General features: G+C 46.5%; 1 protein-coding gene and 1 non-coding gene across 2 annotated transcripts; one reads left to right on the top strand and one right to left on the bottom strand.

Moving 5' to 3' along the window:
- Positions 1-81: 81 nt before the first annotated feature.
- On the bottom strand, positions 82-9,459 carry smad3b (SMAD family member 3b). The gene is made up of 9 exons (XM_084671386.1): positions 9,046-9,459; positions 6,226-6,419; positions 5,955-6,089; positions 5,628-5,702; positions 5,492-5,542; positions 3,968-4,180; positions 3,719-3,856; positions 3,469-3,613; positions 82-1,789 (listed from the first exon to the last, which is right to left on the bottom strand). The coding sequence occupies exons 1-9, from the start codon at positions 9,246-9,248 to the stop codon at positions 1,666-1,668; spliced, it is 1,278 nt and encodes a 425-aa protein (XP_084527512.1). The 5' UTR covers positions 9,249-9,459; the 3' UTR covers positions 82-1,665.
- A 2,324-nt stretch (positions 9,460-11,783) lies between these two features.
- On the top strand, positions 11,784-11,855 carry trnae-cuc (transfer RNA glutamic acid (anticodon CUC)). The gene has a single exon. It is a non-coding gene; the product is annotated as a tRNA-Glu (tRNA).
- The last annotated feature ends 14,568 nt before the right edge of the window (positions 11,856-26,423 follow it).

Raw genomic sequence — 26,423 nt, 5'->3', positions numbered from 1 at the left:
GCACCATCTCTATTTCTACAGTTCTTAAATCTTCCATAAATAAATATATTGAACTTGATACATCACAGTTGGAAAGTGACAGAACATGACATTATTTACTTTATTAAAGAACATTGACTGAAATGGTCATGGATAACAAAACAGATAGATTCAACTAAACATTAAGTAAATAACAAGGAAAGTAACATTTATAATAAAACAAAGCAATTTTAAGAGTACAAAGGAAAATAAGTACTGATACTTGACAACACATTATTTCATACATATTCTTTACAAAACATCTCCTTTTGGAGAGACAAACTACTTTGATGCAGTATTTCAGTTAAGCGCCATAACTACTAAATATATTACATAACTCACCAGTCTCCTTTAAATCAATGAGTACAGTAATGTGGTGATTTGGCAGACAAAACATAAGAACCAATCAAGCACTGGTTTGTACTATACCATTTTTCTTTTTCTTATTTTTTACATACAGGATTTATAGATTTTTTTTCAGACACATTGGGGTTTTGCATGACTAATAAAAAATACTCTCAAATAGATCCTAAATTCCAGTAAAAATAAAACAGAGCTTGACTCAGATTAATGTAGCCAAATTACTCTTAGTTCAAAAATATATTTACAGCTGCCAACTTTGGCGCAATTTATTGAAAAGTCTGTTCTTTGTGGCAAATGTTTTAAAATCTCAATTTTAAAAAGTCAGGCGTCTGTATGGCAGGTATACTGTTGAGATGAATCTCTGTGGCAGCGGATCTGACTCCTATGGCTCAAGTGTTTCTAATACAAGACATCTTTCATTACCCTATAAATAGGTTTGTTCAACCTCAATGGGAAAACAGTAAAAATATATTTTGTTTGCAAAATAATTGTCAAAATGTCTCTTTTTCACTGAGCAAATTACACTTCACATTAGGATTCTCTCTATCAACAATATAGTTTAAATACAAATTCTGTGACTGACCGGGCAGTTCATTTATATCGTTATTGAGAAATGAGGGGAAAGTACTCAGTACTTAGAAAACTATTAACACTAAATGTATAGCCCACAAGTTTTCAAATTTGTCCTTATACAAAGATATTCTATATCCATCTACTAATCTTGAGAACACAAATTAACTTTAGACATTCCAAATACTCATGAAACCATCTGCTCATAACCCTTTCAGCTGTTGTATCTGAACCCAACATGAAAGAATAGTTACAAAAATCATACAATTACTTTTCTTTACGTAACAAAAAAAAGTTGTAATATTTTCCTTTATCAGATATGATAAAAAAGAACCACAATTGAAAGACATGATTGTAAAATCATGCTTTGAAAAACAAGACATGCCTGTTACTTGTCTTAGAACTATGGCTAACATGCTATGTCTGACTGTTCAGAACAAAATTACACAACGTACAAATCTAGACAACCATCAAATGGACACGCTAAATGCTATTCTTGTGAAGAAAGTGCTTTTGACAGTGAGTGTGTGGTGTAATGGTAGGAGTCTGTGGACAGGTAGGAGTGATGGTACTAATAGGAAATAATGCACCTGAATGCAAAGTCTTCTGCATCTGAATACTGACTTCTTTACCGACACCTGTCCTGACTCTTGTCTGTGGTGAGTGTGGGGTGTTCGGGTGAGGATGAGTGCGGGCCGTGAGGGTGGGCTGGTTCTAAGACACGCTGGAACAGCGGATGCTGGGGGAGCCCATCTGAGTGAGCACCTTGTCCAGCCACTGCAGGGGCCCGTTGAGGTGCAGCTCTATCCAGCAGGGGGTGCTGGTCACTGTCTGACGCCTGGTGGGAGGACAAAGTTAATATGCGGTACCATGGGGCAATCCATATAAACAGTAAGACTAATGAGAAGCGATTCTTCATAAGATGACTCATTTGAGAAATGAAACTATTTGTATTTTTTTTTTTAAGTGTATATATTTGGCACGCGCATCAACATGACCAGTCCTTTTCAGAGACACGCTCAGAGGCCGACCATGGTCCTAGCAGGTCTGTTTGACTTTTTTGAGTCTGAAACGTGACACACGCCACTAGGACTCCGGTGGGAATCCCCCTAGTGCTCTGTGCATCGTTCACCTCCCTCCGCTCCTCCCCCACACCCCTGCGTGCCTCCAACATTCCTCCCCGGTTACTCAACTCTCTCCAGCCGTCTCGCCCCACCCTTCCCCCACCCTCTGCCTCTCGCACCAGGGCCTCTCCAAGTAGGCCTGCCCGGAGCACAAAGGCCTCTCGTTCTTTGTCCTGCCCTGCTCTGCTCCTGCCCGGCTCCTGGGTCCCCTATCCTGACCGCCAGTCGACTGTGGCTCTTCCCGGCCTGGGAAGCTCCACGTCTGGGTCAGGTTGTGACGTCCTAATGCTGTGGAACACAGACTCCCCCCCCCAAACACAGGAGGCTCTGCCGGGCCAAACACACCAGCGGTAACCCTGCTCTCCTCTGCCTCCCTGGAGGCACCTCATCAGCCATGGTTCCCAGGCAGTCAGCCACGTTCAACCAGAACGTCCACAAGGCTACACCTCAGGCTTTTTTGTGTGAAACAACTGTAGTCTCAGACCAGCAGGGCTCAGAGCCTTTTTTTTAATGTCTTATCAGATGAGATAAAGAAAAGGGTGGGCCCCTCTACTTGGAACAGTCATGGCAACCTCACACATACACAGGGTAGGCTTTGACACACTGGACACAGGAAAACCTGAAGTATTAGTTCAGTAAGTGTGTGTTACAATTCTGGGGGGGAAAGTAAAAGTGGACAGAGTATCTGAGAGAGAGAGAGAGAGAGAGAGAGAGAGAGACAGAGACAGAGAGAGAGCGTTAGAGAGACAGAGACAGAGAGTTAGAGAGACAGAGAGAGAGAGTGAGAGAGAACAGGGGAAGGAGAGAAAAAAGTGAGAGCGATAGAGGAGATGGAGTAGGCGTGAGAAAGGTAGAGTGGGTGTCGGGTGGAATCGGAGCCAGGTTGGAAGTGGCTCCACATGCTGTGGAGTCTGCAGACAGCTTTGTCTCCTGAGGACCAGGGCAGGCCCCCTGTCAGCCGGCCCCCGGCCCAGCGGACAGCCCTGACCACAGACCACAGAGGGGGGGGACAGAGCGCCTGCAAGCTCCCACATTCACTTGTGTGTTTATCTAAGTGGTTGTGGTGGAGCTGCTGAGGGGAGTTGAGTCATTCTGTCGCTGTAGTCTGTCGTCTGGACTGAGCCCGGGGACAGAGAGGATCTAAACCCCTAGATATGACTCAAGCTCAACAGACAGCTTGCATTAACGATCGACTTGACACGTTGACAGTGTTCTCAAGACAACGATGACTCGCTGTGTGAGAGCATGCAACGGTTTCACGTTCATCATGGCATAGGATCATGCTGTTATGTTGTGACTTTGCAAATTGAGTTCGTGAAAAGTCTAAGGAGCTGTGTGTGTGTGTATGGTGTATGTGCGGCTGTGCGCGCGTGTGTGTGTGTGTGTGGTGTACCTGTACTCGGCTCCCCAGCCCTTGACGAAGCTCATGCGGATGGTGCACATGCGGGTCAGCTGGTAAACGGCCTCAAAGCCCTGGTTCACTGACTGGGCCAGCAGGGCAGCAAACTCCTGGTTGTTGAAGATCTTCAGATTACAACCTAGGAAATACAAAACACACAACCACATCCTGACTCTCTGCATGCGTGCGTGTGTGTGTGCACTGAGTCGGCAGAGTGAGTGTCTCTCTGTGTGTCTGTGTGTACCAGGGGGGATCTTGCAGACAGTGGCAGGGTGCCAGCCGTAGCGTTGGTTGCAGTTGGGACTCTGGACAAAGATGGCATTGTCGCTGAGACACTCGGCAAACACCTCCCCGCCGATGTAGTACAACCTCACACCGCGACCTGGGAAGGGAGAGGGGAGAGGCAGTCAGACCAGCTCTACCCTCCCTGTAGGGTCGGCCAAACAAACACGGCAGAGGGGGGAGGAGCGTGGGAGGGGTGGAGGCGCCGTACCGATGTGTCTGCGCGTGAGCTCCACGGCCGCGTTGCGGTTGACGTTGGACAGCAGGCCCAGGCAGAAGCGCTCTGAGTTGGACGGGTCGGTGAAGCCGTCCACGGTCAGCGAGGGCTGCGAGGCGTGGAAGGTCTCGCCCACGCGCTGGTTCAGCTCGTAGTAGGAGATGGAGCACCAGAAGGCCGACTCGCAGTACGTCACCGGCTGCAGGTCTAGGAGGGGGGAGGAGATGGGGGGGGGGGAGAAGAGGAAGAGGGGGGAGAGGAGGAGGGGGGAGGGAGAGAAGAGACGAAAGCAAATAGGAGACATGAGGGAGGACAAGGAATGAGCTGTGCGATAAACAAGTTACGTTAAAGTGGCGGAAAAAAGGTAAAGCAGTCTACAGACAGACCGGTAATGGACGGAGATGCTCTGAGGTCATTAGAGCACTGTGAACACAACACTGCCTCTTTCCCAGGAGTCAGGTCAGGCCTAGCCTGGTCAGACCAGCCAGCCACGTGAAATAACCATTCATCATTTCTCTGCTGGTGACCCCCCTTGTGGCCCTCCATCCAGATAGAATAACCAGGCAACAGGATATGATCATTATTACATTACCCTGTGCTGTCTGTGTCAACTCTACCAGAGGACCTCAAAGGGTTAGAGACAAAGGCTTCTTTCATAGTGTACTTCCTCTGCCACCTCCCCCGCCCCCCCCCCAGGCTAAGCTTCCCAGACCTGCAGTATACCAGCTTCAACACACACACACACACACCTAGATACACATTCCAGTCTGGGCAAGACTGCTGGCAGGTGGTTCCTACCATTTATAAACACAGCCCTGATAAGACTGCTGCTGGTAGTCAGCTGTTTGCTTTTGGGCCTGCTAATCTCTTCGATTGACTAGCACTAGGGAAGTAGCACGATCACACTGGACTCCTAATTGCACAGAGGCCCAGTGAACTCCAGTTATGCCATTATATCATGTCAGATATAATCCTGCAGATTAATATCTTTCCTGGTTGGGGGAGCGCGGTATTTCTGGAGATAAGACAGGTCGCTGAGGAGGGGGCACATCCAGCCCTGTATGGAGGCTGATTGAGGGGTTTGGGCTCAACAGTCAGGCAACGCGTGCTGCTGCTATGGCTGGTATTACATTGACATTGTCATTTAGCAGACGCTCTTATGCAGAGCGACTTACAATAAGTACAGGGACAATTCCCCCCTAGGCAAGTAGGGTGAAGTGCCTTTCCCAAGGACACAAAGTTATTTGCACGGCCGGGAATCGAACCGGCAACCTTCTGATTAATAGCTTGAGTCCCTAACCGCTCAGCCATCTGATCCCAGTATGAACTCAGCTGGACAACATCCAGAGTTCCACCTTCTGAAGGAAGCTTTGTGATTGTGACCAGATCTGTATCGACATGGGCTCCAAACTCACGACAACCTCAGAAGGATGGGCCTTGAAGATACGGATGTACGTTTACTTTTTACAGTATAACAAATTGTCCAGGTTTAGCTGCAAGCAAGTTGAAAGTCCTTACCGAGACTGTTGTGAGCTGGCGAAACAGGATTGGGCGACAGACTGGGTGAACCTGCAAGAAGAGAGAGAGGAGGTTGTAAGTGTAGAAGTTAACGTGTGCCTGCGTGCATGTGAGTGTGTGTGTGCATGTGTGTTACCTGTGTCCATGCTGTGGTTGAGCAGGTGGTCACTGGTCTCTCCATCCTCACTCAGATAGCCTGGAGGAGGGGTTTCTGAAAGACACATTCACAAACAACATGTTCCTTCAACACCGAGCACAGGCCAGCCATGTGCTTCCTTTAAGACTTAGGTCAGAGGTCTTCCCTTTCGAGTTTACTGTGAGCTCGTTCGACTAGCACCTTAGTTCAATCGAAATAACAACCTTAAAAAGACTTCACTTTTCAACAGTATGTCCAATTTGGCATGTACGTGTGAGTGTGTGTGTGCTAAATGAACAGTTTCATGCAGCATGAAGGGGCTCTCACCCGGGATGTAGTGGCTCTGGGGCTCAATCCCAGCAGGGAAGTTGGTGTTCTCGGGGATGGAGTGGCTGTAGTCGTCCAGAGGAGGGAACTCTGTGGGGACATCCGAGTAGCGCGGTACCAGGACAGGAGGCAGGACTGAAACACACACACACACACACACACACACGGGTACTCAGTCTCTCACACAGCAGCAGCAGAAGACCCAGACACACACACACACACACACACACACACTTCAGGCCTGGTCCATGGACAAGGCTGTTGTACTCACTTGGTGTCTCCACGCGCTGGTAGTGGTATGGGTTGACGCACACCTCATCCTTCTTGGTGTGGAATGCAAACTCACAGAGGTCGATGGCCCTCAGCTCGTGGTGGGACTGCAGGTCCGGCCAGCGCCACAGGCGGCAGTAGATGACGTGAGGAAGGCCTTTCCTGTGGGACACCTGCAGGCGCCCGTCCAGAGACCTGACGGCACGCGCACACAGGACATTAGTCTCCAGCTACAGTATTTCTACTGTCACTGACAGGCAGCCCAACTGCCGTGCAGGATATACCTTCAGAGTAGGCAGGCCCTACGTTTTGCACTTTCAAAAGCCTTCAACGTACTGTTTGCTTATGAATTTAATGTATTAGCATGGGCATGAAAGAAGGCATTCTACACCAGACTTCCCTACAGCCCTCTCCAAACAAGGTGCACAACTCAACATGAGCTATGAGCCGTCTCAGTATACAAACACTCATATGCCAGACTAATAATACAAATACGAATCCAACGAGACACTGTAAACGTTTTGGTGCAAACGTTCCAATTCAGGCTCACAGAAAACCCCTCGGGCAGTGGAAGAAAGATACATTGACTGAGAGGCTCGTCTGCGAGAGGAACAGCTCGTTCTGCTGCCTACACTCAGGTCCATTGCCTACACAGGGCCCAGTGTGGTGGGCCTCTCTCCCCCAGTCCCAGCCTCCTCTGAAGGGCTCACTGACGAGATACATGTGGTTCTCATTCCTCACGGTGGCTCTGTGCCTCCTCTGACCAGGCACCAGGGGGGGAGACTGAAGGAAAAACACAGACACCCCGAACCCCCCACAGCCTCCTGTCACAGCCAAGACGATAAGCCCCCCCCCCCCCCCCCCCCCCCCCCCCGCATAGACAGCTACTTCCTGAGGGAGTGTGTGCATGTGTGAGTTTAGCAACCCAAAACCAAGAGGCCCACAAAGTAAACTGATCCATTTATCGGCCCTTTTGACATGTAGCCTGCTTGACTGCACTCCATCATGGAGACACTAGTATTTTGAGGTTCATGGCAAACCTAAAGTCACATTACACTCTAGGGACAGGGGCGTAGGTCACCATATCCTGAGGGAAGAGTTTGGTTCATTAGGATCACCAATTACACACCGGCACCAAGCCTTCTGGGTATAAGGTTATGGATAAGGATAAGAGGGTGATAATACACTCTCTGTCTCATATTGGCTGGACAGCCCAGTGATGGGTGAGAACTGGAATGGCCCTGGATCATGCTGCACCTTGGCCCCGCCCTGACCCCAGACCCCCCCCCCCAGACCCCCCCCCCCCCCAGACTCTGGAAAAGCATCCTCTCCCACAGGTACATCACACAAGGTGATGACAGTGCAGCACACAAAGCGGGCTTGTTGTCTGTGCGCAGGAGAACGGCCCCAGGAGATAATGAAGCAGTCGCTGCTATTGAGTCCTGAGGCTACACCACAAACCAAACAGCAGTCCACACCCTCCCACAGCTTGTGCAGAGCAGACGCCGGATATGAGCATAGAGGCCTGCAGTTGAGCTACGCTACGCAAGAGCTTATGCTGCACTGATACACATGAGTCTTTAGTGGTAGCGGAATCCATGCATCTGCTGGGCTGCCTTGGCTTTCACAGTGTTGCCGCAGAGAAGCAGGATGTCGGCATCCTGTTCGACCTCCTATATCTGCATGTGTGTTAAGGCGATGGCTTGAAATTAAATAAAGAATAACTCTCCTTCTGAATAATTATGAATTCACAGTGCCATTTTTTCCACATCATTTTTCAACTGTATTACATAAATAACTACAGGGTTCCCATATCCAGCTTCACTCCAACTCTCACTCTCTAGTCAAAACACTGACCCTGCCCACTGACTCACCAGTAACAGCCACCCATCTGTCCTGTAAGGACTTGTAGAAGCATTTCAAACCCTCAGGGAAAAAGACTCATCGTTATGGCTTGTCACCTCGCTGAAGCGAAAGAACTAACCGTGGCAACAGGCTTCACACTATTGTAGACATCTCCCTCTCTCTCTCCATATTTATATATAAGTATATTGATGATTTCAGATTACTCGTCTGGCATGTAATATTTTGGCTAGGCTACTGACATCTGCCCTGATATAACGGTTAATAAGGGTAGACTAATAAGGGCTGCCATCAAACCGGCCTAGCTAGCCAGTTGCATTAGGACATACTGTAACAGGCTTAGTTAGCTACGCTAGCTAACTGCTACTAGCTAGGGCAAATACTGAGTAGACGTGAGGCCACGACACAGATGTAGGTTATTTACCAAATATGAGCTAACTAGTGCCAACGTTCGTTTAGCATATACACAATCAATTAAAAGTAGAATTATGCAGTACCTTGTAACAGTAATGTATGCTATAACTTGAATTAAGTGCAAACATGCACATTTAAAATATAAAGGGGCTGGTAGCTAGCAAAATCAAAATACTGCGTATAAGCTGTCATTGCCAAAACCTCGCTAGCTAGTACTAGATAACTAGCGTACATATGCTACAGTACTTATAACTGATCAATGGGTACTAAATCTGTCGTTCCATTAACATTCAAAAATCCAGTGTTGAATAGCAATGTTGAGTGATAAACAAGCTAGGAACTGTTCTATCATGCAGTCTAATACAATCTAACAAGTATTAAACCATAACAACGCTGCTTGCTATCAGTACAGTAGTAGCTAGCGGTTACAACTTGCTACTGTACTGTAGTCAGTACTAGCAAGCTACTAGTCTAGCTGTCTAGCTTGTGACGTTCGTTAGAGCCACCCAAATAGAAGGTTAGCTAGTTAGCTAGTTACTTTTACCTCGGAATAGTTATGCATTTCGTGTTTATATTCTGCGTTGTAATGGCTTTTTCCAACTCGTCCAGTTGTCCCGTCTTTTTCAACTTTTTCACCAGACTTTTGACAGCCTTTTCACACCATTTCTCCTCTTGTCCATTCTGCTCCCCCTTCTTCCAGCCCAGAAGCCTCTTTACAATCGGAGGAGTGAAGGGCAATATCGACATCTTGAGATTGTCAGTGAGAAGTAAGTTACGTTTCAAGACCGTATTATGGCCCTCCTAAAAATCTAGACACACAATTCACAAAAACGTCGCGGTCTTCTTCTTGTCAGAAATGTTAAAGCTGGTTGGCAACGGGAGTGCTGTGTGCGCTCGACGGCCGCTCGCGGTACTCAGTTCAAGTTGACTGGCTCTCTTTTCTGTGGACTTCTCTCCGGGCGTTCTAATCGCCCGTCTGCCCCTCCCCCCTACACACAAGAGAATACAACCTTGTTCAGTTAATGTACTTTTTCCGTTTTACTTGGCATGTTTTTTGTGTACTTTGTTATGTGAGATTAGTATGTCTACATGCTTCCTTTATATACTAATTGTGTAAAACCTTCGGATATTTAAACATGTATCTATGTTTTATCACACATTGACAACTTAAACTGTCATAATCTCGATCCACAGTTAAACCCTATCAATGTGTTGAATAAAAACTGTAGAGCACAAATATATGCAAGAGTCTGGTTAGTTGAGTGTCATTGACGGTCTCGAAATTGAATCTACTACAATGAATTATTTTGTATTGCCATCAACAATTACAAAGGTTATTAGATACAGAAATGTTACATATGCTGGCCGTATTTTGTGGAAAAGAGACCAATTCCTAATTTACAACCATGGCGTCCTTAAATAGATGACCCTCTCTGAGTAATCCTTTGATGCCCCTCATAAAAGTGATTTAATTTCACCTTGGCTGCATCAGTCCACAAATGACTGAGGTGACCGGGCTTGCAGGTCTATTTTGGTCTGTTTGTATGGTGTTATTGATAAGTACACCCCTAGCTGGCAGCCTCCTGGTAAACAACACTGTGCCTGGGCTATAATTATCCTTAACCAGAGGCTCCTCATGATAGCCCCCTTTCCTTCTCTCTATTTTTAACTCCCATCAATGACTACTGGGAGCTATTTTTACATAACCACTTGGCCAGCTCCTTACATCCTGTCCACATGCATGGACAGGAGCTAGAATATATGGTTTCATCCTTAATCCAAAGCAAATTGAACACTGATAGCACTTGATATGCATGTGGACTATTAGGCCCAAGTTATATTATGTATATAGAGTGCATATCAATACTGACTATCATTTGTTTGTTTTCACCCTACTTTCTACTTTTTGTTGTCTAACTTCAGTGTTTCCTGTTTCAAAAATAATGACGCATTCTATAATAGATTCTCGGTTGAATGAAAAGTTACTCAACTTTTGTCACCTCCTTTCCTATTTCTCTTTACTAACGCAATATAACCATTAACTGAGCTGCATCAGAAAGCGCTCTTTCTTTATAAGTGAGGTAAAAGGAAATGAAACAACAGAGCACAACAGGACATAACAAGAAGGCCTGTCAAAAAGGAAGTAACATCAAGATATGTTTCACAGAGCTTTAGTTGCCGGATGGAGACTGAGCGAGTGCTTCTGCCATGTGCACTCCACAGAGGCCTGCACAAGCCCAGCACCTGTTTACACCCAAGGGACAGGGGCAGGACAGCTGGTGTGGAGTGTGCGTGAGTGTGTGTGTGAGTGTGTGTGAGGGTGAGAAGGACGGGGGGCTGGGAGTGGGGGATCAGCTGAACGTGTTGCAGAAGGGGGCAGATGGGCTGAAGCAGACAGGGAGAGGTCTTAAGGCCGGCGTAAAGAATGATTTCGGACAAAAGGCATGACGGCTCGCTGAATAGGTAATGACTGCAGACAATCCTATGGACAACAATGGCATTGTGGTGGACCTCTCACAGTGTTCATGGGAAGCAAGCTGGGCAGGATAGGGGGAGAAACTATCAGCTGGACTGTCCCTACAATGGTCAGACAGAGAGGGGTAATGGATTAGAGAGTAAACAGGGCCTTGAATGTCTGCACTTAAACTCTGCAATATAGGGGGGGGGGGGGGGGTCTGGCAGCTGAAGAGCTAAATGACTAAATGAAGAGGGAGCGAAATGAGATGCTTGTTAAGAACGTTTTTTTCTCACATATCAGACTATGCCCAAACTTGTGTGTCTGAGTACATTTCATGCAATTTTATTTTCACACTGTGCTCCTTATGTTATAAAAAAAAAAGCAGCATACATTTTCCTTGTAATACCCTACAATTAACTTTGGAAGTAATTGCAGTCTCTGAGGATGTGAGAGCATCACTGTTGTTATTACTGCACAGCCCCATCAGGGTGGGGTGAGGTTCCCCCGCAAAATCTCTACTTGCTTTAATCTGCCCCCATACTGCAAGCTGTTATCTACTGCTCGCAGTCATCAATCTCTCCCCAGACGGCGACACCTCCAAATCTGGGACAGCAGTGACCATGTACCCCCTAGCTGTCCCTCCCTTGAACCAAACCTCCAAATATCCTCCTCGTCATCATCTACACCCCTCCTTCCCTGTCTGCTCCCTATATCGCGCCCTTCTGTCTACGCGTGCCGCGGCACAAACGTCCGAACACATCCTAAACTCTTCCAGAGCAGACCTTACCTAGAGAGTGCTAAAGACATTTTGTTTCACTATAGTATCCCTGGTGGTCTAGTGGTTAGGATTCGGCGCTCTCACCGCCGCGGCCCGGGTTCGATTCCCGGTCAGGGAACTACTTTTTGAAAGGCGGTAAAAACAATTAACTTTCAGATTTGCCACCCAGTAAGGCATATTGCACCGAGGACCTCACAAACACAAAGCGAGTACTCTGTCCTTACTCTACAGCCACAGTGCCGTGTTTGGCGTTAATATTCCGAAAGCAAGGAACGTAAAGTGAACATTAAAATAAAAATAACAATGTCTCACTGTATGTACATATACATTATATATGTATTTTAGATATATAATCTCGTACAGATTTGTAACACTCTTATCGAATCTACTTGGTGTTACAAACGGTGTTCAAATGTTCAAAGTCATGTTCAGTATTTGAAGCAATCAGTTAACTGTTAAAGATAGTGTGTTGCCACCTAGTGGCGTTGTGCAATCATTACTGCCTTGCAACACCAATTCTAACAAAGTAAAGGGGGAGTCAATACAATTTAATGGCTCAAACCAGTTCAGTTATGTTTCAAGATATATCATTTGTTACTTTTACACTAATGCCTTTATATCTAAGTATTATGTTATATAAAAATATATAAGCTTCTCTTTCGCATTGGCTTAATTTGTGAAACCATTGTCAATCTAACTCGAGAAGGAGGAAAGTATGTGAAATATGAAAATCGTTCATATTATAATTAATTATACTATTTCACCTATTGCAGCTTTAACAACAAACGAACACAATATTAACTATTAACTATTGAGAATGTCAGTATCAGTACATCCCAGTTCATAAACACAATTAAAAATATTTATTGTGAGCAATGGTCCCTGGTAATGTTTTGGTGATTTTAAAGCTTTGCTGAATATCTCCTAAACTTACATATGTATGGGACCCTGCACTTGGCCATGACTCATTAACTTCTCCCTGAGGCTAAATGGTTTGCATTGTGCTCATCCCTTTATTTATGACTAGAATCTCTACCTTGCATCAGCTCTTTGAAGAGCCGGCAAAGCTGCTGTAAATGATGGACTCACGATGGTTATGATATGTGTTCTCTTACTTTAATGCAGAATCAAAACAACACCATCATAACAACCTATGTCTCGACCCCCCCCCCCCCCACACACACACACACACACACACACACATACACACACACAAACACACACACACACGCGCGATGGTTCACATCACCACCCAAACTAATCATTGTGAAATTAGTTTTTGTACAATCAGGACCTCCCCTGCTAAGAATCCCTGTCACTATCCATATGCATGAAATTGCTGGAGTTAATACGTGTTATGAAACGTGGGTAATGCAGTGAATAATTCTGGCTGCACGTCTTAATGTTATTTCCCATTAAACAGGGGACTATTGTGGAGTCAGAACCCTTTGGCTATGCTTGTAAATGGCTATGTATGGATAATTAAGCAATACTCACGAACATGAAAACTTGCCTATTTTGAAGGGCCAGAGGCTTGGCAAGGCCCCTCTCATGTCAGGACAGAGGATGGGGTAGGCCCATCCATCCTTGTGTTTCATTGGTCGACAGGGGAAAGACTTCCCTGCTATCGTTATTTTTTCTAATGGTGTATGGAAAAGATCTTTAGACATTAAGCTACTAATCTAAAATAACAAAATGCTACACTGTTTAATTAGTTCACTGTAGAAAAAGACATTTACCTCATACATTGTGCCATTAAGTTTACGCACCTTTGATTCTGATGCTCCAAGCAATACAATAAAACTCTAATGCTTCTAAAACCCTTTCCACAGGGTGTGAGATAAGTACTTATCCATAACCATTACTGATGTGAATTTCAGTTTGGCTGTGTGATATGATAATTTTCCATTTTATTAGACAATGAACGCTTGTATCATCTTGACATTTATTGTAATGAGACAAGACTGGTGATTTGAGCCAAAGTATTATAAACAGTTTTTGTGTCATCAATGTGGCTGACATTTTAAATATCAAATGTTTCTAGCCAAATGTGATGAGAATACATTGGTAGAAACAACTGTCCTATCCACTGGTGTACGCAGATTAGGAGAGAGACTGTAAAACGGAACAATGGCAGAACTTACAGTTTGAGGTCTAAATCTGGTCTGTGTCTTTGTATTGTCTTGAATCAATCCATGGAGTCCTGACAGGAGGGCCCCAGCCCCAGCCCCAGCCCCAGCCCCAGCCCCAGCCCCAGCCCCAGCCCCAGCCCCAGCCCCAGCCCCAGCCCCAGCCCCAGCCCTGACCTCAGCCCTGACCTCAGCCCCAGCCCGACCCCAGCCCTAGCCCTAGCCCTAGCCCTAGCCCTAGCCCTAGCCCTAGCCCTAGCCCTAGCCCTAGCCCTAGCCCTAGCCCTAGCCCTAGCCCTAGCCCTAGCCCCAACCTCAACTAGGACCACACCTTTTTATATCCACCACATACTGTATCCCACATGGGGTTAATGGCACATCAAACCTGCAGAGTGGGGCCAATGATCTGATCTAAGCACAAGGTGCACGGCCATTGAGCCCGTCACACATTATTACACTTGTCTGTAAGTGTGCACAGTGAATGAAGAAGTGGTGTACAGTGCTTGCAGGCAAGGGGTTAATGTGCGGTGTAAAGCATTAGAGATGATGCCGTTATGATCATCGGGCAACACTGTGGGACTTAACCTTTTTGGGAGAACAAGGACAAATATGTACATAGGCTCAGATGAAATGGTGTGAATGAATGAAACGCTGGTGTCTGATGCACTTGCGCAGGTTGTTGATGAAGACATTTACATTAATTCATTTAGCAGACGCTTTTATCCAAAGCGACTTCCAAGAGGAAACTTTACAAAGTGCATATGTCACTGATAATAACAACAAGATAGCCCCAAAAACAAAGCCAACAAGACACCATGTCAGGGTTGCAGTGTTGCTGAAGGTCATCTCACAGCCATGGCAGGTAGCACTCGGGGAAACACAACACCACGATCACCAACAACGGATTCATTTACACTTTAACAGAACACACTCTGACATGACGTTTAACTATGTGTTTGGAGGACGCGTTCCCCCGGCCAGATGGCAATGCCCAGATAACGTTAGCATGGAACATAGAGAGAGTGAGAGAGAAACATGTTCATGGGCTGTAGTGTTTGTTCTATACCAGAGAGATCAGCATCTGTGGGGATCTATCCAATCAGAGACAGCGGCGTTTAGGCTGGGATTACTATGTTTCATCACGCACACCACATAGCTCTGATAGCTGTGCTCTTTCAAATCCATATGTAAACCATTTCCCCTTTTCCTCCTCCTCCTCCTCCTCCTCCTCCTCATCCTCTCTTAAAACCACAGGCTCATTACTGCATCCTTTACAACATGGCTCTACCTAAATGCCATGGATTTTTCCACTCCTTTCCTGGCCCGCTCTCAGTCTTGCAACCAATAGCTGAAAGAGTGTTCATAAGGACATATTTTCCAACAAGGGGGTTGGGAAGGTCTGGATAGGATCTGCTGTGGATACTTATGTAGCAGTCTGTGTTTTACCCACAATTGCTTAGCTTGGTAAACCTTGCATCAGTTGTATCAGAATGTGAAACTCAAACTCTCATTGAATGTCCTTTTTACACAGGCTCAGTAACGCTTGACTGTTCAATCTCTCAAAGACTGGCATACGTGTTTAATCCAATGACTTTCCAGATTTCTAATTTCAGGCTCAAAGACATGACTGCACACAATCTTGCTAAAGACTAAGTAAGCAAGCTAATGAGACTGTGGTCCTCCCATGCTCCCTCCTCCAGCCCCCCTGAAACCCTGATCAAGGCCAAAGAGAGGTGGAGAGGGTGGGTAGAGGGGTGGAGAGGGTGGGTAGAGGGGCAGAGAGGGTGGGTAGAGGGGCGGAGAGGGTGGGTAGAGGGGCAGAGAGGGTGGGTAGAGGGGCAGAGAGGGTGGGTAGAGGGGCAGAGAGGGTGGGTAGAGGGGTGGAGAGGGTGGGTAGAGGGGCAGAGAGGGTGGGTAGAGGGGCAGAGAGGGTGGGTAGAGGGGCAGAGAGGTGGGTAGAGGGGCAGAGAGGTGGGTAGAGGGGCAGAGAGGGTGGGTAGAGGGGCGGAGAGGGTGGGTAGAGGGGCCATAACGAGGGACTTCCTGGGACTAGAGACAAAGCCAGGGCTCAAAGTGCCAGCGACTGAGGACAGCCCTCCCACCCAGGCTAGACGCTTCCATCACCCACACCTCAGGCTGCAGCAGGCCTCAAAGCTTGCACACAAACACACACACACACACACTAAGATAATAATGTGTAAAACTTTCCCTCCTCTTGAAAATTTGCAGTTCTAGAAGTGCACCACAAGATGGCAGTAGGAGATATACAATCCTAAAACATTATTTTAAAAACCAGAATACAAAGTTTATGTTATTAATGTGTTTCCAAGTTGGTGATATGCTTGTTGGATATATAGGCTTGAGTACGTATGGGTAAAATGGGTAAATAACCCCTTCAAGGAATACATCCATAGGAGTTCCAGCCAAGCCTTTGGTGATGTCATGCTCATGAAGCGGGTCTATGTTCTTTACTGGAATATCCTGGAGCAGTTCTGAAAACTTTTCACGGTGCCACCTCCCCATCTGTCTCTGAGGGTATTAGGAATCGAAATTACCCAGAGAAAAACAATCAGTACTGGCACTATGAATGGGTTTGATAATTTGGTATACTTGCATGCTGTGTAGTATTATGCAACCCCTTATATTCTTGGGTATAGTGGCTAACATTTTTAAGTGAGTAAAATAACACGGTTTACATCTTGGCAGAAGTGCATGCTCTGATTGAAATGACTCTTTATTATAAGAAACTAATGATGGATTCAATGTTTCACCTCGAGGATGTCAAACGTAAAGAAACAGCTTTCAATGATTATGCAGACAAACAACAAAGAAAGAGACAGAGAGTTCGAGATAGAGGACCAGAGAAAGGAGAAGTCGAATGAAGAAAACAAAATGGTGCGAGGAAGGAAAGAGCTGGATTCGTACAACAAGATCCTGTAATTCATTTTGAGCGCTTTGGGGGTGAAAAGTTGTTTTCCTGTTTTGTCCTCATTTAACAGAAAATAATATCTTATAAAAGCCAATATATTACTGTCTTTGAACTTGATGAAAGTTTTCAGTTCCACTGGCTAGTGTGGGGTTTTTTTGGAGGGGGGAGAATTGAGCGTTAGCCATTTGATGCAGGACTTCCCAGCAACTGCCTCCAACCCTCCACACATGTTTCTGATAGACCTCCACAAGCCCTAATAATCTAGGCCGACTCATTGAGAAAGAGAGAGAGAGCGAAGAGAGACAGGAAGAAGGGAGAGAGAGAAGGAAGAAGGAGGAAGGGAGAGAAAGGGAGAGAGAGGGGGTGGAGTAGGCAAAGATGGAGAGACGGAGAGATGGAGAGATAAATGGCTTGCATGATTGAAAAGAGAGGGGCGGGGGAGATCGAGATCGAGAAAAAACTGAAAGAGAGAGAGAGAGAGAGAGAGAGAGAGAGAGAGAGAGAGAGAGAGAGAGAGAGAGAGAGAGAGAGAGAGAGAGAGAGAGAGAGAGAGAGAGGAGTGACAGAGGGAGGAGGAAAATAGAAACATGTTTTGAGCCCAGAACTGCAGCATAGCTCTCAGCAGACAGTTCAATCTAATGTGGAAGATTTGTTTGTTCTCTCCTTCCAAATCCTTGGACTCAAGCTGATATTTATTGAATTCTATTTGGACAGGGGAGATCACTCTGCAGTGCTCCTCTTTTATGTTGATCAGTTTTATCTACTAGTACTAGTGGTACTACATCGCAAATTTCTATTGCAACAGCCCTAACTGTACACCAGCCTTTGAACATGACCCGAGTATAGAATTCCTTGTCAGAAACTGAAGACCGGGGCTAGTCTATGTGAAAATCAATAATAAATATATTCAAGGCAATGAAACAAAACAGGGTATATATCTTGGGTGCTTATTTCTTCAAGGCGCAGCTGTCTGTGGACCTGGTCTAGCTGCTGAAAGACCTGAATTTGTGAACAGCAGCAGCAGCAGCAGCAGTTCCTCAGAGAACTAACACCACACACAAGGCCTACCGCGCCTGTGTCTGAAACACAATGTAATCCTTCACGCTTAATTTCCTCTCATCCTTCATAAATCACCATTAGACCTGTGTGGATAGACAGGCAAGTGTAAACACCTGTTGTGGTGCATGTCTGGACTCCATTCTGTGAGTGTGTGTGTGTGTGTGTGTGCGTGCCTGTGTGTTATTTGGGGGGGGGGCTCGAGGGGAGGTATTTGTAAGAGAATCCATTGTGGGAAGCTGGATATGGGAGAGGAGGAGGTTGGACTGTGAAATCAGAAACAGTTCCAGCGGCCTACAAAGAAGCCTCAGCTGGAATAACTCACTCTCAAAAGTTACTCTTTTTCTCCTGAGTGCAGGCGGACTGGCGCATCTCCACATGAAGGAGAGGACGGCCAACCAATCCAGCCGCACATCTCCTTCTCTTCGGTGTCCTCAGGCAGAGAGGGGAATACTCTCCACGCACGCACACGCACGCACGCGCACATACATACACACGCATGCTTGCGCGCACACGCAAACAGACACACAGACACGCACACTGGGGACGTGCTGTGAAGTGTGCAGGTCTCTAGAGACCTGAATGAACAACTCATTCCACATAATGTGAGAGGAACATTTTGAAATTTGACAAAACCCTACGGTGGAAAATGTAGAGTACGTTGGTGTCCAGATACAGCAATGTTTATGTGTTACGGTTCTCGGTTGTGAACATGTAATAAACTACAAATCAAATGGCAAAAGAAACAGAGTTGATTTTGTAGGCAAGCCACCCACCCGCCCCACTGCTCTGCTGGTTGGTTTGCTGTGGAAGGTCTCAGTGTTTCTCTGTGGCCTTTGGCCCGAGCTGAGCAGAGGAGATCTTCCTGGATCTGGGCACCGTCAGGACTGCGGCTGCCAGGTGAAGGCCTGACCTGGTGTGTGTTTGAGTTTGGAAGCTACTGAGACGGAAACAAAAGCCTTGGACCGAGTCTCTGGCAGTCCACACACAGCTACATGAAACGGACCAGCTAAACGGAACCGGCCAGGACCAGAACCAACAACCCTTCAACTCCACAGCGTATTTTATGGAAGAGCTGTTTTCCCCACTTCTGTCCCAAATAGGCAGCGGGAGAGGTCCTACACCCAAAAGGTAGGTACGTCAATGCAAACACAGACAGATACACTGCAGCCCTGGCTTCCTCAGGTTGACAAAAGAAAGCAAGCAGCAACAATTAGTTAAAGTAAAAAGGTAAAGTGTGCATTTGTGTTTGTGTGAGAAAGGAGGGGGGGGGAGTTGAGTGTGTGGCTGAACGTCAGTGTTGAGGCCCGCAGGCTTGTTTAGCTGACCTCAGTGAAAGTGAACCTCATGACAGAAGGTCTGGCATTGTCTGTGTGCCCAGGCCACTCTGGTGCCAGACGGTCTGCCGGCCGCCGTCTCTGCTTGCTTCTAACTGCTGAGAACATCCGATCCCCTTGGGGAGGCCTAGGGAAGGAGGGGGGGGGGCGGGGGAAGGGGGCGGGGGAGGGGGAGGCGGGGGGGGGGGAAGGGGGGGGGGAGGCGGGGGGAGGGGGGACACACCACTCGACCCTCTGCTCTCAGTCTTCGTCTCTCAACAGGAGGAACGAGCATTAGCCAGGTCCTCAGCCGGCATGTTTATTATGTGTGTGTGTGTGTGTGTGTCTGTATATACGTGTTGTGGGTGTAGATTGTGGCAGCGTGTGTTTAAGGAAGGAGACAAAAGACTGAAAGAGGAGTAGAGTTAGACTAAGCCTGGGGAGCCTTTGACAGTGAATAGTACACTGTAAACGCAACTGAATAAGACATCAGCTGTACAGTTCATTCCTTTTTCTAGTCCCACAGCAGTTAACAGTGCTTTCTATGTCTTTCATTGATATGTGCTCTTTAATCCTTCCACTAATTCATTTGTCATCCATGGGGCTACAGGTATGTGGTCTGACAGACACAAATCTAAAATCTAATCACCACCAGACGTCCATGTTCAAGCATGACGACAGACTTCCATTCAGTTCCAGAGCAATGTGTGTGCGTGTGTTTATGCGAGGGTGAGTGTGGGCGCTGTCCTCTACAAGCCCCATCCCTTTTCTCTCTCTGCATGCACTCCACACATGGTTGTCCCGGAGCATTCTAGAAAACAAGAAGTAAAATATATGGAATGTTGTCATCTTAAGGCATTGCGTAACGTTGGGTGGAGTAGTTCCTTTTTCTCCTAAAAAATGTGTCCTGAAATAGAACAGGTTCATTCTATGTTCATGGAGTAAGGGAGTTTGGTTATGAACTGCTGTGGAAATGAAAGGAAAGTGCAGAAGAAGAGAGAAGGTGAATGAACGTTACCCAGGCCAGCCTGCTCTGCGTCCGGAGGCTGCTGTGGGAACACACACCTGTCTGACTGCAGGGAAAAGTCCAAGCCAAAGCAGGAGGGAATACACAGTCTTCCAGCGCTGATGCATGGACCAATAAGAGGAGAGGGAGGGAGGGTGGAGGGAGGGTGGAGGGAGGGAGGCTGAGAACAAGGGATGTAGGGAGAGGAATTGACAGAGGAAGGGGAAGGAAGAGGGAGGAAAGGATATAGAGGAATATTCAGGAGGGAGGGATAGGAGGAGGGAGAGGTAAAAGGAAGTATTGTGGGCGGAAGAGAGAGAGGGAGATTAACACCACAGGGCACCAGGTAACCCAGCTCATTGTGAAGACAAACCGAATATACCAATGTTGTGTGTGTGTGTGTGTTCATGTCAATGTATGTGTCTGAGCGAGCGAGAGAAAAAGGAGAAAAACAACACAACGGCGAGAGTTGAGAAACGGCGAGAGTTGAAGACATTGTTCGTTTCTGGGACGTCGGTGAAAACTTGGGAGGAATATTTGATGTGTTAAGATATTCCAGCTGAGCACCATGAGGTGATGAGAACTCCTGTTTACTGCTGCTCCTCTGAGCCAAACCCACTTTTAACAAACAGATTTCACCAATACATAGAGAAACCTTCACTCTGAACTCACCCCAAACAACAATCCACCAAAAGAAGGACATAGGGATTCAAGTTAATACGTTCTTAACTTTAAAGCCTTTTAAGGTATTTGGATTAGATAATATAACTGGGAAATCAATAAAACCGGTAAACATATACAGTATATGTGACAAGATGGTAGAATTCCCATGGCGACTATCGTGTTCCACTGAAAATGTTGTGTACACCTGGATGTGAGAATAGAGATGACAGACTCAGTGACAGCTGTTGTCTGATAAGCTAGGAGCAGTGAGCAGTCATCTGTAGCCCAGATTCCACTGGATTTGTCCAGTAGCAGCCCCCCCCCCGCCCCCCCCCCCCACACACACTCACACACACACACACACATACACACACACACACAACCAGGGGACCAACAAGGCCCAAAACATGGCTGAACATCTGGAAGCTCAGCTGGCCAACTGCCAGACACCTTCTGTGTATCCTGACGGTTCTCTGCTAATGTACATTCTCACTCAGACGGCCTGTGTCTCCACTCACAAGCACCGTTGGGCAGAGGTCAAATAAAGTTTAAATGCCATGGGAAACAATCTGGCTTCAAAAACAACATGTCTCTGAAGCTGTGACCCTGTGTGTTTACACCTGGTGAAGACCACAGCTTTTCTGGATACATTTTGTCATGTAACATTGCAACCACAAACATGTACATCTAGCCATCTAGCCATCTAGCCAAGTCGTACAAGCAATGCAAGCATTCTGGTTGGATAGCATTGCGAAAGACGGTTGAGATGTTTGTACGTGCACATTTTATGAGGACAACCGACATTTCCTGCACTGAAAGCTGAAATGATCAGCTCTCACACTCTTTCAACAGCTATTCTCCTTGGAACTATGGGAAGGATCACATTTCAGCACCAAAATCCACGTGGAAATCTTGGTTAGCCAGAACATCAAAGCCTTTGTTTGTTCATATCATATATCATTCAGTGTCATAAGTGTGGATGTTATTTCATTGGCTTGTAGGAAGGCGAGGACACATTTCAGTGAGGCTGCTTTTTCATCCGTTATTTATTATGATACTGTCGAAAACAATTTAATCTCCCAAATTTTTAAAATGATGAGCTATTGAATGTGAATGTTGCAATGTTTCTAAAGCAGTGGTGCCATGTTATAGCAAAACAGATGAAATTGGATTTCCGACCAAGTTATTATTGAAAACTTTGACATGAGGAAATGTATGCCTGTATCATAACAAATCATTTTACTTATCAAAATAAAGAGTAAAATAGACATGACTGTCTCTGTACATATAGCACCCATAAGTGAGATTAGTGTGAGAAGATGATTTTAATGAGCTCAAGTTCAAAATTGTCATTTCAGAATCAATACCAGACACCTCAATTCCAAACTTTGTCCTTGCATTTTTCTCACTGAACAAAGGTTGACAAGTTCCTGTCATTCCTGTTTGGATGGAGAGAGATCCAACAAAAGCCTCCTTGTTTGGGACTTACCCCTGTCAGACAGTACACTTTGATATTAAAAACTTGCTCGGGGGGTGGGGGGTGGGGGGGGGGGGTGGCAGTGGTGGAGGGAGGGAGAGAGAGAAAGATGAAAAGCAGGAAAACAAACTCCTACTGTCTCCCAAGCCCACGCCAGTAGGTGTGACCCCATAATGGACTTGCAAATATTTGTGCAGTCAAAACAAAATAAAAAAGCTCTTTGACTCGATGCAAAACTGCCTCGGTCCATCTCCCCTAATGGGTCACTGTCTATTCCCTGTTTCCCTTTAACGCTGATCACACAGTGACACAGACAGAGTCTCTCTGTGGATGTCAGCGGTGGACAGACGTCCACACCGCTCACTCTGTCAGAGGGCAGACATCCCCTGATACTGAACCTCAGCGTGTGAGCCCCTGCCAGGGACCTGGAACACTGGCAGACCTGTGGTGGGGCCTGAAGAAGAAGAAAAAAAAACGGAAACGTGCCAAAACCAACGACAAAAAAGAAACGCCTCATACCAAATTGACTTTGCCCTTCGTTTAAACGTCGGAGCCAAGTGAACACAGACAGGGAGAACAGGTGAGAAAGGTCAAAGGTCAGAGATGTTTGGACTTGTTTCCCAGAATCCCAAATATTTGTTCACATCAAAGAGCAGCGGGCCAAGAAATCTCAGTACCAAGTATTCATTTGAATTCCATCTCCCACAAATACACGGCTCATCCAGGATCAGAACGCACTAATCAAACTTAACCAAAAGTCTTTTCAGTTTCCAGCTTGATCTGGAGCCAAGGAATGAACAGGCGTCAGAAACAGGGAAATCTCTACTCCTATCAGCCAGAACTGACAAGCTAAGGCATGTCCGTCTTTCAGTAAGAATGCAGGAGCAAGTGTAATGAAAATGTTCTCTCTCTCTCTTCACTTCTAAGGCGCCTGCTATTGTTTTGATTTGGAAGTGCCCTCGGGGTAGTTATTACAGCATTTATATTAATACTTTCTTCTTGTTGTTCATACAGGCAAGAAGAGAAAAGAGAGACAGACAGCCATTACATGGCTTCTTATGTGGTGCTGCATACAGACAGTATTGATCCACAGAAGAAAGGATCGCCGTTCCGTCTGTAAGTGCATTGTTGTTTTTACAGACAGTTTGTTGAGTGCCAGTTGACCATTAAACGGTAATGGTGATGATGAGAAATAGCCGAAGGAGCAGGTTATCTGGCATCGAAGAGAGAGCGAGAGAAAGACAGGAGCGGAGAGAGGAGCTGTGTCGCCGCGTCAGCCCGAGTCAACCCGGCTTCGGTAGCTGGAGGCTCATTCCTAATGGGGATTCCTGACCTTGTTAATGGCTGTAAGAACACAGTCAGCTCCGTCAGCTTTGACAGCTCTGCCGCCACTAGTACCTGCAGCCACAGGCAAGGGGCTGGCTCACATCAATCTGCCCAGGAATCCATGAGAACCCCGGGCTTCTCACCAAGCGCCACGCTGAGGTGAACTGAACAGACCCAGGAGGCGACATCACCCCGCCGCAAGACCTTGCCCACCTTCATATTGTGCTGCTCTCCTCAGCATGCATGTGTCACGTGAACTGAATGCAGGATACATGGCTTGGGCTTACAGGATTGCTCTGTTTTGTACCATGGTCTGTGTAGTGTTGGTCTATGTTGCAGCAAACATAGACTGCGGCAAAACTGGAAGAGCCCCTTGACAGTTTGCTTTACTGTCGCCATCTCAGAGTTAAATTAAAAGAGAGAGAAAGAGTTCTATGTAGAACGTTCTCTCCCTCTTTCCCTCTCTCCCTCTCTCTCCTCCCCTCCACTCTTACACCAAGGTGCTGACAGAAGTTAGCATTCACGGTCTTTTTGTTTTTGGGAAGGCTTTAACAGGAGCCAGATGAAAGACAGCAGCAGATTGAGATGTTAAACAGTCTCATATGGATGGCACAGGACAAGTGAGCCAGTCAGGCCTTGAGTGCTGTGGATTCGGAGCCAGACAAAGGGCCAGGAATGTGAGATGGGGCTCATGTTGCAGTGCCCTGGAGGAATAAGACATGTTATTAACACTGGGTGCTCTCATTGGCTGGGAAAGCCTCAGAGGACGTTTGTGTTCTTATGAGAGTCTTTGGGCCCCACAGAGGTACACACACACACACACACACACTCACACACATACACACACATACAGATCACACTCCAACACAAGTGTCTAGCAGGGCCCACGCTACCACCTCTGAAACTCACATAAACTCATTTGCTGACCTCCCCAGCTTTGGAATTCTTGCTCGGTATCTCTCGGTGAGGAGCGACCTCATGTTCTCCTTCACTGCATGAGTAACGACACGGTGAGCCAGAGATTACGGTAACAGGTGTCACCAAGGCTGATTCTCTAACAACTCAAAGTTCTGGTGAAGGTTTCTAACACCCCGTGCTTTAACGTGATGGCAATGTCATCACCTTGAAAGTCCTAGTTTGAATCTTTCGTTTTCTCTCATGGCAGACTCACAGCTTGCTTTCGTGTTCACAAAAGAACCCTCCGAACCAGAACCCCAACACAACCCAACCTGGCTCAGATGGTATCAAGTGTTTCTTTGTTGTCGTTTTCTTTGTGAGCGACCAATGTCTACAGCAAAAGGATTTTTAGATTTGTCCTCTGAACTATTTATAAGGACAAATTCACGGTGAAATAATCAGCATTGTTTGGAATAATCTAGATGTTTGTGTACGACCGGATAAGTATCCATATCCCATTTCTCCATAAAAATCACAACAAACTAATTGAACTGTTACATAGACAAGTGACTGTTGTTTAACAGGGCTTTTATGTTGAAATAAAATGTTCCAGAACAACAGCCCAGTAGGCACCAGAAGCACTTAAAAGCGCTCGTGGTTTTCCTTTTCTGGATTCCATGGAGTTTCAAGGGCTTCAGCCTAACCCAAATGAGCAGAGAAGCAGCCCAGAGTTTTGTTCCATCGGATTGTTGCTCTCCAGGCTTGTCGTAAACATGGTGTTGCATTATTCTCACTGATCATACTCAGGGATGAGGACTAGGTGTGCTTTCCCCTGGACACCAGGCATGGATGTAAAACACAAACTATTATTTCAATTTTGCGCCAAGTGTTTATTTTCATCAGTTTGAATTACATGGTTGATGTGTCATGGAATTTAAGGTTTTTAGTTTTGACACGCTGTCATTACCTTCTGGGTTGATTTACAAACGCTTGGAGTAACACCCACACACGTATGCACACACATACCCACCCACCCACAGACACACACACACACACATATATATATATATACATGTACACACACTCACACTCACACTCACACACACACACATTCCAGGCCCCCACTGGCCCTCAGACACTCAGCAGGTATGTCAGTATGGAGACAGGCTGTGGTTCCCCTGGAATGTGCAACCTGACCTCTAGGCTGGAATCTGATTCTCCTCACTCATCTCCACTCCTCTTCCAGATACGCTCCAGAGAAACTCTCTCAAAACGGGGCCTGGAGCTGTCAGACAGACCACTAAAACAGCTAAATAAACTTGTCCGGGTCAGCTGATGAGAATGTTTACCTCCTGCCTTTGCAAAATGAAAGCAACCCCTCTCAGAATACACTGCAGAGAAACACTATGACCTGCAGTTAATTTTCATAGGCAGCATAACCAAAAGCAAAACAGTATGGCGTTGGTGACATGAGGGAGCCCTTAACGTTAGTGTGCTTGAGACCTATAAGGGTTCTTGAGAAGAGTGGAGAAGTGAACAGAGGAGAGATGGAGAGGGGAGGAGAACAGGGGACAGGATAGGGGAATAGAGGAAAGGAGAGAGGAGAGGACTGGAGAGGAAAGGAGAGAGGAGAGGACTGGAGAGGAAAGGAGAGAGGAGAGGACTGGAGAGGAAAGGAGAGAGGAGAGGACTGGAGAGGAAAGGAGAGAGGAGAGGACTGGAGAGGAAAGGAGAGAAGGGGAGTGGAGAGGCAGTGAGAGGAGAGGCCACACGAACTGTTCCCGCCACCCCAGCTGCCCCAGCAGCCCCTTCAGCCCCCGTCCACAGGACCACCAGCTCTGCGGGCCAAACCTCAAGCTGGAAGCTTGGAAGGCAAAGGCAGTGTGA

Source organism: Hypomesus nipponensis, chromosome 14 (genome assembly GCF_054491055.1).
Source record: "Hypomesus nipponensis isolate SF chromosome 14, ASM5449105v1, whole genome shotgun sequence".
Lineage (NCBI taxonomy): Eukaryota > Metazoa > Chordata > Actinopteri > Osmeriformes > Osmeridae > Hypomesus > Hypomesus nipponensis.
This window is presented reverse-complemented; position numbering and strand designations above follow the sequence as displayed.